A 17,665-nucleotide genomic window follows, 5' to 3' on the forward strand; every position below is an offset into this window, starting at 1 on the left:
GTCCCCAAGGCGATTCTTTCCCAGGCTCAAGACACAGGTTTCTGTGTAAAGTAATAGAAAGTCAAAAGGCGGAGTAAGGACATATCCCCTTAGGAGGCTTTTTGGCATTGGGAAACCCTACCCTCAAAGGGCTCAAGGAAGCCAGTTTCGAGTCAGAAGTGATAGTTCATGACGTCCCAGTAGGGGAAAACTGCAGGGCCCAAAAGCTGACACCCGCAGAGCAGCCCAGGGGCAAGCTGCCTGTGTTGAGAGATTGGGTCCAAGGGCTAATGGCGGCTGTCGTGCTGACCACTGGCCCCAGTAAAGAATGGTAACCACGCCCAGTAAGTGACTGTTTTCCTGGTTGGGAGTGGGCAGGGTGTCCCCGGCAAGTCCCCACTTTGGTCCACAGGTGGCTACGATTATAACCTGGGCCGGAAGGGACCTAGATTATCTTTGTGACTGCTGCAGCTTTTTTTTTTTTTTTTTTTTTTGCCAAAGGGAATTGTTAGCCAGGAAAGTTTCTCCTGGGAATCCTATCAGTCCTTGTCGCAGAACACACATAGCTGCCAGCTACCAAGTCGTGGAGATACGTTCAAAACAGTACAGACGGTGTGATCCTATCTTCCTTGTAAAGTGTGGCTATTTACATGAGAGGAAAAATCCTGAGACAAGTCAAAACTACAGTGGTTACCTCTTGGTAGTGAGGAAATTAGGACTTTTTTCTTTTCCAAGAACAAACATGTTATGCTGTTACTTAGAAAAATCTGGAGTGAGGGCTGGGAGCGGTGGCTCATGCTTGTAATCCCAGCACTTTGGGAGGCGGAGGCGGGTGGATTGCCTGAGGTCAAGCTGGCCTCAGAGACCAACCTGGCCAACATGGTGAAACCCCATCTCTACTAAAAATGGAAAAATTAGCCAGGCATGGTGGCGGGTGCCTGTAATTCCAGCCACTCAGGAGGCTGAGGCAGGAGAATCGCTTGAACCTGGGAGGCAGGGGTTGCAGTGAGCTGAGATTGCAACATTACACACCAGCCTGGGCGACAAGAGTGAGACTTCATCTCAAAAAAAGAAAAATCTAGAGTAAGTGAGCAGACAGGGGAGTGGAGGAGGGGAACAGCGTCTATTGCTCCTCCAGAATGGAGCACAAGGGAACTCAGGTCACCTAAGAACAACTGGGGCCACCTAGCCGAGTGACTGGGCGCCTCTAGACCTTTGGGGCTTGACTTCGACTCAGAATTCTGGATTTGGGAAAGTTCACCTTTTATGTTGTTCATATATCCTATAATTATTTCCCTTATTTTCTTGTTTTTTTTGTTTTCTTTTTTTGAGACAGAGTCTCGCTCTGTCACCCAGGCTGGCGTGCAATGGCATGATCTTGGCTCACTGCAAGCTCTGCCTCCTGGGTTAAAGCAATTCTCCTGCCTCAGCCTCCCAAGTAGCTGGGATTACAGTCTTCCACCACCATGCCCGGCTAATTTTTGTATTTTTAGTAGAGACGGGGTTTCACCATGTTGGCCAGGCTGGTCTTGAACTCCTGACCTCCGGTGATCCATCCGCCTCGGCCTCCCAAAGTGCTGGGATTACAGGAGTGAGTCACTGTGCCAGGCCTGGTATTTTTTTTTTTTTTTTAAAGCTTTCCATTACTAGCTGCTGGGCTAAGGGGACTCAAAAGAAAAGATGGTTGTGTCTCCCTCCTTGGGCTGGAATTTGAAAAATATAATAGCCTGGCCCTGAGGGCTGGGTTTGGTGGTAATAGCAGGAACCAAACAGAACTCCAAAGCAAGGGGAATAAATCTGGGAGAGAAAAGTTGGGGTCATTTGTGTAATTAAACTTTCCTTCCTTGAAGACCTTCCATTTAGAGGGTTGTTTTATTAAGAGATTTAATAAATAAAATAAAATTTATTAAGTGTCTTCATGTCACTACACATGGCAGTCGATGTCCACTTGGAATCACCAGGCCTCTCCACCAAAACCAGGGAGGCCTTCAGGGAAGCTCCCCCATCCCAGCCCAGGAGTCTCACAGGCACCGCCTGCCTCTGTCTCTCTACAATGTGACTCATCTCTAAGAGCAAAAGTATCGCTTCCATTCCAAGAGGTCTGGGACCTTGGAGTGTGGACCACGTGCACCGCTCGCGGGGCAGGCACACCTCTCACCTCCTTGGGAAAGGCCTGGGGTTTGGAGAGATGAACTCCAGGAGACTCCTGTGCATCCCTAATACCCTCTATTCACACATGGACCAACTAAGTCAACTGAACAAGGACCTGGTTCCCAGATGGGGCAGTTGAGCCCAGCCTGAATTCAACTCATGCCCCCAAAGTGAAGACATCACTCTGTGGGAACCTGTGTGTGTGGTGGGGGTGGGAACTGAGGAAAGACCCTGTCCAAATGCTCAGCCAAGGGTACCGGCTGCAAAGGAAAAGGGGGCAGCACGTTCCAACTCAGTTTCTCTGGCCAGTGCCATGGTCCCTCAGGCCAAGATGAAGGGTGCATCCGAAGGGACCAGACACGTCCGTCCTCTTTGAGAAAAAGGGCCTTGGGACTCCTGGGAACCAGGCAAGATGGCAGCAACAGAAATCCCAGTGAGAGACCCTCATGGGATGAGAAACACTGGTCATCCCCCCACCCCCACCAAGAGAGGTTTTCCAGGAAGACAAAATAAATTTTTATTGCACCCATACCAAACTACAGACACAAATCTTTGAAAGGTAAGTACCATTTTATTTAGTGTTGTAGGAAATGTTGGGTTACTTCTTAAAAACGAAACCAAAGAAATTCAAAAGTCCCAAAGAAAGAAAGCAGGAAATAATAATTCTATAATCCAAAAACGTTGGGCGATCCTTCAGTTGGAGGAAGAGGGTGTCAGTTAAGTAGCTCACACAGTAGATATGGAGACACCATATGGAGATACGGAGTTAAGTTTGGTGGATACTAGGAATTAAGTTCTCCACCTAAGGCAATTAATTTTTCAGCCATGAGAGATAATTAGTAGTTCTAGAAAAAGAAAAAAAGTTGACTGGAAGAAGGGTGGGAGGGAGGATGGTGCGTCATTTAACATTAAATTGCCTCTCTCTACAGTATGTGGCTGAGCATCATGGACCTTCCTCCCTCTGCCCCGTTGAGCTCCCACTGTTAGCAAAACTGAGAAGCACATGCCTGTATCTTCTTCATACCGGCATGTGCACACACACCTGTATCTCCTTCATACAGGCATATGCAGAGCCCTCACCAATCGGGGTCCACAGCTGTTCAGTATGGCAAAGGGCAGACTTACTCCTTCATCCACTCTGCTGCCTTGATGAGGTGAACACACTGGAATAAGATGGAGGGCAGGATACCTGCCAAAGCCTGAGGAATGAGATGATCTGAAACAATTGGGCAAAGGCTGGACATTTCAAAAAGCTGACTTCCAACTGCAGTTTATGGGTATAGAATTTGATGCTTCCCTCAAGTCCTGACTGCTCTTTCTGAGGCAGCCAGGCTAGGCCAAGAAATGAGCTGCTCCAGCTTCTCCAGAGCACAGCAGCCTCCCAGGGCCTGTCAGCATCTGCAGCAGCTGGAAGGAGGTCCCAGCTCTTCTGAGACATAGTCCATTTGTAGGATTCTCCAGTGCTCCAATTCACTAATGTCTCCTAATGGCTCAGAACAGGCTAAAGCTTCTCCCAGATAACCCCTCCCCCAAAACTGAGTCCTCAGGGACAGTTGTTAACTGGATGACCTCCAGGTTATCTACTTTGGGAGGTGCAGGAATGCTATAAACTGAATTTTTTCCCAGCAGCAGCAGAAGCCAGGCACCCTTGAGTCAATTGTCCTTCATTGTCCAGAGCTACCAAGTGGCATTTCAGAGCACAGGAATTTACTCCTCCACCCAGATGTCCCTCTCATATGGACTGAGTCACACACCCCAGGTCCTAGCAGCAGACATCTCCAAACCAACATCCTTGTGAACACTGCAGATCTCTACGCCAGCTCTCCAATGGAAGAAGAACCACACAGAGCACACCTGCCCCCCAGTGCACTTGGACTATCACAGTAAAAATACATTTATATCAAGTAAAAAACATAATGCAGGACAAATATATACATGTACATTTTCTTTCTTTCTTTTTTTTGAGACAGAGTCTCGCCCGTTGCCCAGGCTGGAGTGCAAGGATGTGATCTCAGCTCACTGCAACCTCCGCCTCCCTGGCTCAAGCGATTCTTGTGCCTCAGCCTCCCGAGCAGCTGAGATTACAGCTGTCTGCCACCACACCCAGCTAATTTCTGTATTTTTTAGTAGAGACGGGGTTTTGCCATGTTGGCCAGGCTGGTCTCGAACTCCTGACCTCAATCAAGTGATTCACCCGCCTCAGCCTCCCAAAGTGCTGGGATTACAGGCGTGAGCCACTGCGTCCAGCCATACATGTACATTTTCAGAGTTCAAGTGAATATACAGTTTTCTTTATAAGTATGTAAATAAATTTCATAGCACTACAAAAATACAAGTCATCTGAGAAGTTTACAGTGGTCCCGGTACTGTAGGAGAGAATTAAATAAAATAGCTGTAGATAATTAAAAGCTAATTAGATAAATCAAGTTACAGTATCATCCTTCAGATTAAAGTGCTCTGATATAACCAATGCCACAGCAAACGAAATCCTGGAAAGAGATTGCACTGCCAATGATTTTGTCTCTTAACCTCAATGTAACAAGGACATACATAAAAGAGATTCCTGATTTAATAACTGCTATCATCTTCACCCCCGCCCACGCTATTAGCCTGTGATATTCTTCCCCTAGGAGAGATGTCAAGATTAGATGAGATTCTATCATAGCCAGGGAAAAAAATGAGAAATACCAGAAACATTCTAATTCCAGTCTTAAGTGAGTAACAACAAAATTACCTGAAAAATCTCAACTGGTGCTTTTAGCTAAGAAGGAAGCAAGTGCCCTAGTTAAAAAAAAAAAAAAAGTCTATAAATCTAGTTTTAAAAATACAAATTCAAAAATAAGTATCATCTTCTTGCTCTGCACAGTTTTATAACAAGGGGGTAAAATGCTGGTGAGTCTGTTCATGAGGGAAAATGGAAAAAAAGCAACCATTTGAAGGTGGAGGCACCTGTTTTCTACTGACTTTTAACTTTTATTAACTACATTAAGCCCTTCACTACAATTTCCCCAGTATCCCACAAATAATTTGGGTCTCCTTTTGGGCAGGGAGAGAAAGTGTTCAAAGGACAGACATGCAGATGCAGTTCAATCCCTTTGGGGTCCAATCCATGGTCTCCCGTCCCCTGTAGAGTGAAGGGGCTTCTTTTTTTCTTTTTAGTTTTTTTTAAGACAGAGTCTTAAAAAAATTGCCCAGGCTCTTTTTTTAAGAGTCTTAAAAAAACTCTTGCCCAGGCTGGAGTGCAGTGGCACGATCTTGGCTCGCTGCAGCCTCCATCTCCCAAGTTCAAGCAATTCTCCTGCCCCAGCCTCCCGAGTAGCTGGGATTACAGGCACGCACCACCATGCCAAGCTAATTTTTGTATTTTTAGTAGAGACGAGGTTTCGCCATGTTGGTCAGGCTGGTCTCGAACTCCTGACCTCAAGTGATCCACCCTCCTCGGCCTTGCAAAGTGCTGGGATTACAGGCGTGAGCCACCGCGCCTGGCCTGAAGGGGCTTCCTCATCTTGGGGAGTTGGTGGACCCTGTCTCTGCCCCTTACAAGGAGTGTTGCTGAGGAAACCAGAGCACCGAGCAAAGACACAGGGGGAAAAGGCCAAGCAATCGTATTGACATCATTCCACACCTGGAGAACTGTATTAGCGAGTGCGTGGACCACCCGATCCCCTAGCAAAGCGCTGAATAGGCTGGTCTAGACAGCAGGAACCTGGCTGTCATAAGAGGAGGGGCTTTCACCAAGTTCCTCAAATTGAGTAAAGAGTAATTCTTTTAATTCCTGAATTCTACTTTTCCTATCTCCAGTAGAAGGGCCCTGGATCTAAGCAGAAGTTATTTTAAGGCTAGAGAGTAGTAGAAGTCGATGTTTAGAAAAGGCCGCTTGTTCAAAATCTGAAAGGCACACTCAGAGGCTTTCTCTAAACACCTCTGCTCCCATCAAAAAACAAGACCCAAGTCTGAGAAGCTGGGTAGGTTTACATGGTATCAAAATTTAACATCTGCAGCCAAAAGCCACACCTGAGCTACTCAGAAGCCAAGAAAGTATGTGTATGTAACACAGCACCAATCGCATGGTCCTTTTCTCATTTAAAGCTTTCTCAGGTAAGCTTTAAGAGCTGGAGGATACATACTGAAAAAAAATCTCAGTATGAAAGAAAGAAAACCCCAGTGTTAAAATACATGAATACTTTCTGTGCCATCTGAATCTCTGGCTCAGGATCAGATCTTATGACCACATCTCTGGTGGGCATAAAATATTTACAACCTTGTTAAAGGCACAGTGGCATTTAAAACTAAAGCCTTGGGAATGTACAGTAAAAGATTAATTGTAATCATTAACCTGGCTTCCATTGGTAGAATTCACTCTTGCCGGATAACATGTGAGGGAGATGGTGATTCGGAGCCTGCTGGCTGGTTATCAGGCAAGGCAAGTCCTTGACCCCTGGAGCAGGTGAAAGTGAAGTCACAGAAACGTCTCGGTGTTTTTTTTCTGCTGATTTACATCTTTCCTGCTTTTTTGCCAACCTGAGTCGGGATGCGGAGGATATTGGGGGTTTCTTCCATGACTCTGACAAGCAGGTTGTCAATGTAGTCTTCCAGCTCGCGGACCTGGAACTCCTTCTTGCTTATCGTTTCCTTCTGTTTGAGGACCAGCTGGATCAGCTCATCGTGGGTCAGCTGCGCATATGCAAATGCAGGGTCCGAGGGGCTGTATTTCTTTGGAGGGGGGGAAATAGTCGGGAAAAAGGAGTTATAAAATTAGCACAGAAATCTAAAACCTAAAAGAAGTACAAAGGAGGAAAAAGTGACTAGTGATCTGGGTCTCTTGGGAATCCATTTTCTTTCTTTCTTTTTGAGACTGAGTTTCACTCTGTCACCCAGCCTGGAGTGCAGTGGCGCGATCTCAGCTCACTGCAACCTCCGCCTCCTGGGTTCAAGTGATTCTCCCACCTCAGCCTCCTGAGTAGCTAGGACTATAGGCGTGCACCACCATGCCTGACTAATTTTTGTATTTTTTTAGTAGGCACAAGGTTTCACCATGTTGGCCAGGCTGGTCTTGAACTCCTGACCCCAGGTGATCCACCTGCCTCAGCCTCCCAAAGTGCTGGGATTACAGGCGTGAGCCACCGTGCCCAGCCAGGGAATCTGTTTTCAATTTACAGTGAAAACAGGTTGTTGACTGATGAAGTCTTCTGGAAAGGGCCAGATAGCACATATTTGAGCCTTTGCGGGCCACAGACAGCCTTTGTTAACATGTTCTTCCCTGGTTTTTTGGTCTGTTTGTTTTGTTTTATTTTGTTGTATGAACTTTTAAAAATGTAAAAACCATACTTGCCTCACAGGTCGAGGACCTCTGGACTTGACTCTGGGTTTGGATTTTAAGCAGTGCCATCATGGGAGGACTCAGTTCTCCAAATGAGTGCTCACTCCTTTGGGAACACTAGGAGCTCACACAACCAAACACCAGTGCAGAGCTGGAGATGACTCCCAAGCCACAGGGGGCCCAGGAAGACACAGCTGTGACAGCAAGTGCAGGGGGCAAGGGCTTTCTTTCCAGGGCAGCAGGTCGAGGTCCAGCCCAGACTGTCTGCTCCTGCCAAAGCTGCGCTCAGAAGGACTCAATGAGCAGGTGGATGCAGAGGACACCCAGGGACCCCACTTCACATCACTTCATATTTGAGAAATATGCGGAGTCAGAGCCAGGTGCCACCATGCCCCGTCCTCACCCGCGGCCGTCTAGGCATGCCCTTGGGTACACAGCGGCGTGTCCCAGAGCTGAGTGTTCCACTCCCGAGGAGAGCACACACCCTGCGGAGTCACTGTGCTTTATCAGCATTTATGATCTGGGGCCCCTGCAAACCCAAGCAGCTTGAACCAGGAGGAGATGTAAGGTAAAGCTTAAATGAAAAGTCACATGCTGTGTAAGTCCCCAGTAAGGAAAAAAAAGTGACTTTTCCTGAAATCTGTAGCCTGAGATTTACATGTTTAAAGAATCAAGATGATTTTGCTGGCAGAGCTCTGAGGCAGGAATAGCTTTACCGCCCTGAGGGTCTAACGGTTTCACTGCCTACCAGGAAGGCCAAGAGACTACCTTATCCAAGAATCAACACTAGTTCCTCAGTGACATGATAGGAGCCCCAGTTCAGTCAGTGACGCAAACTGCCTGGACACGAGCCAGAAGTCAAAGGAGGGATCCCAGCCCTCCCATCCTGGCCAGGAACAAAAGCAAGATGATGGCGGTACTAACTTAGACACACAACACCAACGTTTCCATAGACAGAGCGGGTTCAACCCCACACAGGCTGCACATTCAGAGGTGAGACACTGGACTGCTTTTCCAAAACCTGCTTCTCCCCTAATCTTTGTTTTTTAAAACTTTGAAGGCATGCATTCACAGTACACCTCCTCTGGACCTCAGTCACTGTAGATGTGACTTCCAAAACAATATTTCATTGAAAAGTTGCAAGTCTGGAAAAGAGCCCTAGCGATTGATTACACAACAATGTGAATGTACTTGATGCCTTTTTTTTTTTTTTTCCCCCATAGAGACGGGATCTCTCTATGTTGCCTGGACTGGTCTCAAACCCAAGCTCAAGTGATCCTCCCACCTTGGCCTCCCAAAGTGCTGCGACTACAGGCATGAGCCACCACACCCAGCCTTACATTTTATATCAAGAAAAAAGAGTCACCTTTGTAAATAATGGCAAAGAATACGTCCTCAAGGGATTTTAGATTATATCTCTGTCATATAAGGATCTTATTTATTTATTTTTTAAAAGTCTCAATACATAAGATACTCTGCATGGAGTTTGAAAGAGAGAGGGATGCAGAGGCTGACACCTGTAGGGTGTCATATAATTAATTCCAACACCTAACATTTGGGTCTCTTTATTTTTCCTGGGATTCTTTTTTTTTTTCTTTTTTTGAGACAGATTCTCACTGCGACACCCAGGCTGGAGTGCAGTGACACGATCTCGGCTCACTGCAACCTCTGCCTCCCAGGTTCAAGTGCTTCTCCTGCCTCAGCCTCCCGAGCAGCTGGGATTACAGGCACCTGCCACCACATCCAGCTAATTTTTGTATTTTTAGTAGAGACAGGGTTCCACCATGTTGGCCAGGCTGGTCTTGAACTCCTGACCTCAAGTGATCCACCTGCCTCAGCCTCCCAAAGTGCTGGGATTACAGGCATGAGCCACTGAGCCCGGCCTTCCTGGGGTTCTTGATGATATGTTTTATAATGTCAGCCTCATACAAAATAATAGTTTTACAGCTTTTTACTATTTAATAAGCATTTTTTCCATCATAACATTTTAGCAAAACTTGCTTTTCTAATGGATGCTTAAAATCTCATTATATTTTAACTATTCCTCTATTGCTGGATATTTATGTTGTTTTCAATTTGTACAATTATATATAACATTTTTATCAAAATGCATGAACATAAATCTTTGGCCATATCTCTAAGTACTTCCTTAAGATAAATGCCTAGAATTGAAAATGTGTACACACTTAAGGTACTTCATACGAACCGTCAAACAGCTATTTAATTTGGATTCTGTAATTCAAAGGGAAAAAGGATATAAAGGACTTTAAAATCATTAGAAGAGCCTAGTTTTGCAATATTTAAAAATTATAAAACAGGGCCAGGCATGGTGGCTCACATCTGTAATCCCAGCACTTTGGGAGGCTGAAGTGGGCGGATCATGAGGTCAGGAGTTTGAGACCAACCTGGCCAACATGGTGAAACCTCTTCTCTACTAAAAATACAAAAAATTATCCAGGCATGGTGGCGGGCACCTGTAGTCCCAGCTACTCGGGAGGCTGAGGCAGGAGAATCGCTTGAACTCGGGAGGCGGAGGTTGCAGTGAGCCAAGATCGTGCCACTGCACTCCAGCATGGGCAACAGTGCGAGACCCCATCTAAAAAAAAAAAAAAAATTATAAATAAGCCAGCATCATAAAAAGTGAGTAATGGCCTTGGAGAAGAAGAAGAAGCACAGAGAAAATACCCACAAATGCAAGAAAGAATGGTGCCCATTGTCATGTATTTCTCACCAGGATTCTTACCCTGGACTTTTCCTTTTACATAGTTGTGATAATGACATACACTCAAATGTACATCCAACTTTTTCCATATCACAGATGATTTTTGGATCTAGTTGGCTTTACTATTTTAAAACGGAAATGTTAAAGCCACCTGGGTAAATAATACTCTCCCAGTTATAAATCATCTATAAAGGATGGAGGCACTAAAACAACAACCAAGAAAAGAAAAAAAAAACACTGTAGTAATGATCCAGCTAGCATTTCATAACTTTAGCTATGCAATTTCTTTCCCTTAAACCTCTCTTACTTTGCAACATTCCAAAGAGTAGGTATCTTTATAAATACTGTCTTGTGCCTTAACACAAAGCATCTAGCATGTGGCAGGCCAATTGCAGAGCCTCCAGGAAACGTCCCATATTTACCCAGAATGTTTACTAGGCATGGTCCAGAACCAAGAGATGTGTTGCAGGCAGGCAGCGGGGTGGCAGCCAGGCTTACAAATCATGAGCAAAATAAGCAGCAGTTGCCTTTGTTTTGAGCTAAGTTATTCTCTTAGGGCCAGTAGATAAGCCCTTGAATTAAATGAGCTTTGAAGAGGAAATAAAATGGGAGACAAAGGTCTTGCTAACTTCCCAGAAACAAGGTGTTTGTTTCTCTTTGGAGCCACACTGCATTCCACAGTAAAAGGAAGATGGATGGGAAGCTGCTGAATGACTCCAATTTTCATTGCTGTCCCTTTATGCTGTCCTTTTATCCCATTTCCTGATAAATATCATTAATTCCAGGAAGACAAGTGCTGCCTCGTCTATCTGCAACACACAGAAGCCAGGCAAGCTGGTTGACATATTGTACATTTTTAGGCTAGGGCTGAAATGTAGTAGGTACACAATTCTGGCTGTGGCTGATAATTTTGAGACCAATGCTTGCCACCTGCCCTGTCAATGTGTCCTACAAAGAAAGAGTGGGGTCCAGGCGCAGTGGCTCACACCTGTAATCCCAACACTTTGGGAGGCCGAGGCGGGTGGATCACCTGAGGTCAGGAGTTCAAGACCAGCCTGACCAACATGGTAGAACCCCGTCTCTATTAAAAATACAAAAAAATTAGCTGGGTGTGGTGGTGCATGCCTGTAATCCCAGCTACCTGGGAGGCTGAGGCATAAGAATTGCTTGAACCTGGGAGGTAGAGGTTGCAGTGAGCTGATACTGCACCATTGCACTCCAGCCTGATCAACCAGAGCGAAAATCCATCAAAAAAGAAAAAAAAAAAGGAAGGAAGGAAGGGAGGGAGGGAAAGAAGGAAAGAAGGAAGGAAGGAAGGAAGAAAAAAGTGGGGCAAGGCAGCAAGAAGATGCTGACTTGTTTTCAGCAATCATCAGTTATGATTACTTCTCTTCTTTTACCAAAAACTTGGACCTCCAGCTTCCTGTAAACCTTTATCCCAGCTCTTACTGGTAGACATGCAGTGAAGCCAGAGGGAATAACAAGTACCCAGCACTTGAAAAACACTTTCAGTCAAGCATGGTGGCACATCTGTAGTCCCGGCTACTTGGGAGGCTGAGGTAGGACGATCACTTGAGCCCAGGAGTTCGAGGCTGCGATGAGCTATGATTGCACCTGTGAATAGCCATTGCCCGCCAGCCTAGGCAACAGAGCAAGACCCCATCTCCATTAAAAAACAAAACAAGGCTGGGCGCAGTGGCTCACGCCTGTAATCCCAGCACTTTTGGAGGCTGAGGCGGGTGGATCAGCTGAGGTCAGGAGTTCGAGACCAGCCTGGCTAACATGGCAAAACCCCGTCTCTACTAAAAATATAAAAATTAGCTAGGCATGGTGGCGGGTGCCTGTAATACCAGCTACTCTGGAGGCTGAGGTGGGAGAATCCCTTGAACCCGGGAGGTGGAGGTTGCAGTGAGCCAAGATGGCGCCATTGCACTCCATCCTAGGCGATAAGAGCAAAACTCCATCTCAAAAAAAAAAAAAAGAAAAAAAACTATTCAATATCCAGAGTCCATGGGACTGTAAAATATATGATGGAATGAAATTTTAGCTGCTCTGAACTAAAATAAAAACAAAGTTTATTTCTATAGACTGCAGTTCCCAGTGTCAGTTGGGAAGTCCCTCTCTACATATTTGAAATACAATATATCCTTGCCCACTAAAGGTCACCAATCCCTCAGTAAATCATTCTCTTCTAGTCCAGATAATGAGTTGAAGACCAGGGATTTGCAGCAAGGCAGTATTCTAAATCCTTCAGATTCTAGAACCAGAAAGAGCAGGATGAAGACAATCCTAGGCAGAGTTCATCTGGGAGGCTGGTTTTGTTTTGTGGGGAGTTGTTTTTTAATATTAGCCCATACTTTTAGAGACCCTCCAAATGAGCAAGATACTTCCTGGAAATTTACCTTAAGGAAAAAATCTAAAGGAGAAGAAAAAATTCCATATAGGAAATTGTTGACTATAGTATTAATTCATACTGAAAAACAGAAAACAGGCTGTGCATCTTGCCTCACGCCTGTATCCCAGCACTTTGGGAGCCCAAAGCAGGTGGATCACTTGAGCCCAGGAGTTCAAGACCAGCCTGAGCAACATGATGAAACCCCATCTCTACAAAAAATACATAAATTAGCTGGGCATGGTGGTGCTCGCCTGTAGTCCCAGCTACTTGGGAGGCTGAGGTGAGAGGATTGATTGGGCCCAGGAGGTCGAGGCTATGATGAGCCGTGATCATGCCACTCCACTCCAGCTTGGGCAACAGAGTGAGATCCTGTATCAAAAAAAAAAAAAAAAATTCCTGATTTTGATGAATGTCCTTACTGTTAGGAGTATTTAGGGGTAAAAGGAGCATGAGGTAGGCCGGGCGCAGGGGCTCATCCCTGTAATCCCAGCACTTTGAGGGGCCAAGGCAGGTGGATCACCTGAGGTCAGGAGTTCGAGATGAGCGTGGCCAACATAGCAAAATCCTGTCTCTACTAAAAATACAAAAATTAGCCGGGCGTGGTGGCGCGCACCTATAGTCCCAGCTACTTGGGAGGCTGAGGCAGGAGAATCGCTTAAACCCAGGAGGGGGAGGTTGCAGTGAGCCGAGATTGCACCACTGCACTCCAGCCTGGGTGACAGAGTGAGATGCCATCTCAAAAAAAAAAAAAAGTTCCCTGATTTTAATAAATGTCCTTACTGTTAGGAATTACATAGTTAAGTATTTAGGGTTAAAAGGAACATGAGGTACACAACTTACTTCCAAATGATTTTTAAAAAAATTTATGCATACACCTGCATGTGTATATCCAGAAAGAGAGAAGGTTGGGGAGAGGAAGCAGAGAGGATGAGCCTGATGGGCAAATGTGGTCAAATGTTAACCACTAGAGAACTGGGAGGAAGGGTTTGTAGGAGCTCTTTGTACTGTTCCTGCAACTTTTTTTTAACATTTGAAATTATTTCAAAATAATGTTACCAAAAAAGTATATCTATGCAATGATTGCAATTATCAGAATTTTACATTCTTGCCAAAGGAAAGGAAACATGAGGGAAAAAGAAAATACCTGACCTGAATGGGCCAGACTGTGGGTGACATTTTCTTCTCCTTAAAAAGAAGTGCCAGGCTGGGTGTGGTGGCTCACGCCTATAATCCCAGCACTTTGGGAGGCCAAGGTGGGAGGATCACTTGAGCCCAGGATTTCAAGACCAGCCTAGGCAACATAGCAAGACCCCATCTCTATTAAGAAGGAAAATTTTTAAATAATTTTTTTAAAAAAGAAGGGCCAGTGTCAATCATGTTGCTTGAGACAAAAAAAAAAAAAATTAACAATAACTAAACAAGTATAAGGGAATAAAGTAATTATCCAATGGAATGTCTGGGGGCTTCCAAAGTTTACTCAAAGACTCAAGATGTATGACTAAGTGCTCCTGGCACCACCTGCTGCCCAGGGAGAGGTATACGATGGTGACTATGGAAACGGGTGTTCTGTCAATCCCTAACGAACACACCAGCTTCTCAGAGGACATACCTTCATCATGGCCTCATTGTTCAAGTTCTCACTGATGATGGTGGCAGTTCCCAAGCTGCAGTTAGCAACCTTGGTGGCCGTTGCATTCATTGGCTTCACAGGATGAAGTCTAAAGAGAAGGGGAAAAGGATCTTTAGACCCTCCGGTCATGGCAAAACTGAGCAACTGCCCACTGCAAAGACGGCAGCCAGTAAGCCAGACAAGGGGCAGGTGGGTCACATGCTGCCCTCATCTCTGGGCCAAAGCACTCCAATGTCTCAGTTCCTGTGGAAACAAAAGCAGTCAGGACACGGCTGCCACATGCAAGCCAGGAAAGCATGTCCTTGTCCAGATGTCCTGATATCTTCACGGGACGCTTGGTCTTGTTACAAACATCAGAACATTAAAGGCAGTCTCTTATTTTTTGAAGTCAACTAGAGCCTAGGCATTCACTGTAAAACTCTGCAGAGGCTTCTGTCCCTCCACAGTAAAGACAGCTCAAAACAAACTTACAAGCCTCACGTTGGGGAGTGCTTGAAGAAGTTTTTGACACTGCTAGATACTACTACCACTCAATGCCAGTTAGTTCTGAGACAGTTAAGATACTGGTGGCATTGCGTTTCTGCAATGTGCGAGCTCCAAATCTGACCGTGCAGAACAATTCCTAAGCTATATTTACAGACTACTATTATGTTCTTGCTATAAACGCAGCAGTGTCTTGAGGTATTACCACCACAAGGGGCAGCCCTACCAGCAGGACAGTGACAGGTGGGTTGTCACATCAGACGTCTGTGTGGTTAGAAAGCCGTAACCTCTGCAGGTAGGAAGCAAAGGGGGACATTGCTCACATTTACATAGACAATCTCCCCCATCTCTCACCTGTGCTTGGCTGACCCAGTTCCAGCGCCTGGCTGAGCTGAGACTGGATGTGTCTCCGAGGGTGAGACCCAGGCCTGGAGGAGTGGCTTCCTCTTGCCAAAATTTTCAACTCTACCAGCGGAGCCCTCTGCTGTGGCTTTTTTTTGAGATTCTGCTGTGCTGGTGTGGTGAGTGTCAGAATGTGCAGAGCTGGGGAAAGAGTGTGTGACAGGAAAGATCTCAGAAGGGGAGGGGCTGGGTACAGGATTGTCCAGGGATGTGCCAGGAGGCGGGCTTGGACTCCCATTTCCCATCGGTTTTTCTTCCTCGCCACCACTGGGGCCTGGCAGCTGTTTATCCAAGCTTGAGCTCTTGCCAAGATGTGGTTTGTGAATTCCGAACTCTGTGGTCTGCTCTGAAGGAGCTGTCACAGATGCCTGGGGTGCTTGCAGCCTGAAATCACACAGGCCCTCCCCCAGTACCAACCTATCTGCCTCGCCACTGGGCCCCTTTCCCCTCTCAGGACAGGGGACTACCAAGCCCAAGGACAAAGCTCCTATGTCCAGAGTTGACGACTTTGCTGTCTCTCTATCATCTTCAACCTGATCTCCGTCATCTTCAACCTGATCTATTCTTTCATCATCCGATGCGACTTCAGGAATGGAAGGAAGGCTTAAGTTCAGATCGGCCATGATTGGAGATTTAAAATCTGAGACCAACTGAAGGTCACTCAAGGGGTCAGACAATAAACCTTCGTGGTCACTGGCTTTGCTCTGATACTGAGTCACAAGGGCATCCTCTCCCTCCATCCTAAAGAGTGGAGTGTCTTTCGCTGAGCTTGCTTCACTTATGGGGACTTCGGAGAAACTCTCCTCCTGGGAGGGGAGGAGGAGGTGATCCGCTGGGGAGGCTGGCGCACCGCACGTCGCTGGCCCAGGTGTGGTCACCGATTCCCTTTCTGAGTCCTCTGCGTGGGGAGACTCAGGAGGCTCTCCGTCAGACGCGTTTCCAGCAACAGACCATGCAGGGTTCAGCTCCTGGGGACAACTGCTGTGTCCTTCCACCAGCAAGGCAGCCCCCGCCACTGCCTCTTCCGTGAAGAGCTGCTCAGAAAATGACACACGCTTCTTGGTTTTCTTCTGGTCCTTGCGGAGGTTCAGACCCATCTCTTCCAGCTTCTGCATCATGGAATCAATGGAAGGGACCGATGCTCCCATGGGAAGAGGGGGCGCCACTTCTTCAACTGCATCCCTGGCTTTGCTCTCCACAAGAGACCCAGCCTGACTCTCCAAGTCTCTGTCTCCTCCTGCTGCAAGCTCCCCAACAGGGCTCACAGCTCCATCACTGCTGAGTGAAAGGGCAAACGGTACTTCCTGGGCTTCTCCAGATGATGGGCTGTAGTCTTGTTTTTTGCAGGGGAATCTCGGAAGTTCTTCCTCTTGTCGCCCTGTTTCAGGCTGCTCTGGGAGAGACTCCTCCAACTCAAGGCTGCTGGTGTTCTTCTCTGTGCCTGTCTCACGGGTCCTGCCCATCAGAGAATCTTCTGTCCCTTTATTTGCTGGAAAGGATGGCTGTTTGAAAAGTGATCCCAGGGCAGAAGAACCAGAATTTGGAACCGGTGTTAAACTCTCAGTTTGCAACTCTGCCTTAGGGAGCAAGGGTGGTTCTTCAGACTTGGCCTGGCCCCTGTCTACGAGAGGCCAGCTTTCAATTGGAGTGGATGTGGAAATGGGAGCTGCTATGGGAGATGAGAGAGGGGAGAAGACAGAAGGACTCTCAGAGGACTGTGTGTCTGCACCATGTCCCAATTCAGAGGGGACAGGTGCCTGGCCAGAGCTAGAAGGAAGAGGAGGAAGAGAGGAAGGGGAGTCAGTGGGGGAAGGAAGCCTGGCTGTGGGTTGCGCCTCTGGAGACACTTCCAGTCTGCAAAAAGGACAAAATAAAATCTGCAGGTCAGTGCAGATGCATTACGAGAGACAAAGAAAATACACAAAAACAAGTCATTCACCAGGGGAGAACGTCTTTACACGTGGGGCAGTACCTTAAGAAGTTAAAAAAGGAACGCTAGCCGGGCGCGGTGGCTCACGCCTGTAATCCCAGCACTGTGGGAGGCCGAGGCAGGCGGATCACCTGAAGTCAGGAGTTCAAGACCAGCCCAGCCAACATGGTGAAACCTCATCTCTACTGAAAAATACAAAAATTAGCCGGGTGTGGTGGTGTGCACCTGTAGTCCCAGCTACTCGGGAGGCTGAGGCAGGAGAACTGCTTGAACCTGGGAGGTGGAGGTTGCAGTGAGTTGAGATCGTGCCACCGCACTCCAGCCTGGGCGATAGAGGGAGACTGTCTCAAAAAAAAAAAAAGGAACACTAACACTTAACATACACAACAGACACTTTTATAACCAAGCAGATCCGTCACACAAAAGTCTGTTGCAATAGAAATGAAAAGATCCTGGTAAAGCAATAGCCTCTGGTTTCTTGTGGTGATTAACACAAGGCCCGAGCATTTGATTATTACAGGACAAAATGCACCTAAAAGGTTTAAAGTGGTTAAAGATGTAACACAAAGCAACAGGCACAGATAAGTTTAAGAGGAACAGTGTGTATGTGTGTGTATGTGTGTGTGTGTGTGTGTGCATGTCAAAGTAAGCAG

At 46.5% G+C, this 17,665-nt stretch overlaps 1 protein-coding gene across 3 annotated transcripts in view; it reads right to left on the bottom strand.

Annotated features, from left to right (window-relative positions):
- Positions 1-2,681: 2,681 nt before the first annotated feature.
- RAB11FIP1 (RAB11 family interacting protein 1) overlaps positions 2,682-17,665 on the bottom strand; it is a 40,593-nt gene continuing 25,609 nt past the window's right edge. For 2 of the 3 annotated variants that reach the window (XM_016959334.4, XM_063817007.1), the window contains exons 4-6: positions 15,035-16,936; positions 14,177-14,285; positions 2,682-6,843 (exon numbers count right to left, since the gene is read on the bottom strand). In XM_016959334.4, coding sequence (XP_016814823.1) covers positions 6,625-6,843; positions 14,177-14,285; positions 15,035-16,936 — 2,230 coding nt within the window. In that variant the 3' untranslated portion in view covers positions 2,682-6,624. The remainder of the gene's footprint in view (positions 6,844-14,176; positions 14,286-15,034; positions 16,937-17,665) is intronic. The other variant, XM_016959337.4, reaches the window with a different exon arrangement.

This window comes from Pan troglodytes, chromosome 7 (genome assembly GCF_028858775.2).
Source record: "Pan troglodytes isolate AG18354 chromosome 7, NHGRI_mPanTro3-v2.0_pri, whole genome shotgun sequence".
Classification (NCBI taxonomy): domain Eukaryota; kingdom Metazoa; phylum Chordata; class Mammalia; order Primates; family Hominidae; genus Pan; species Pan troglodytes.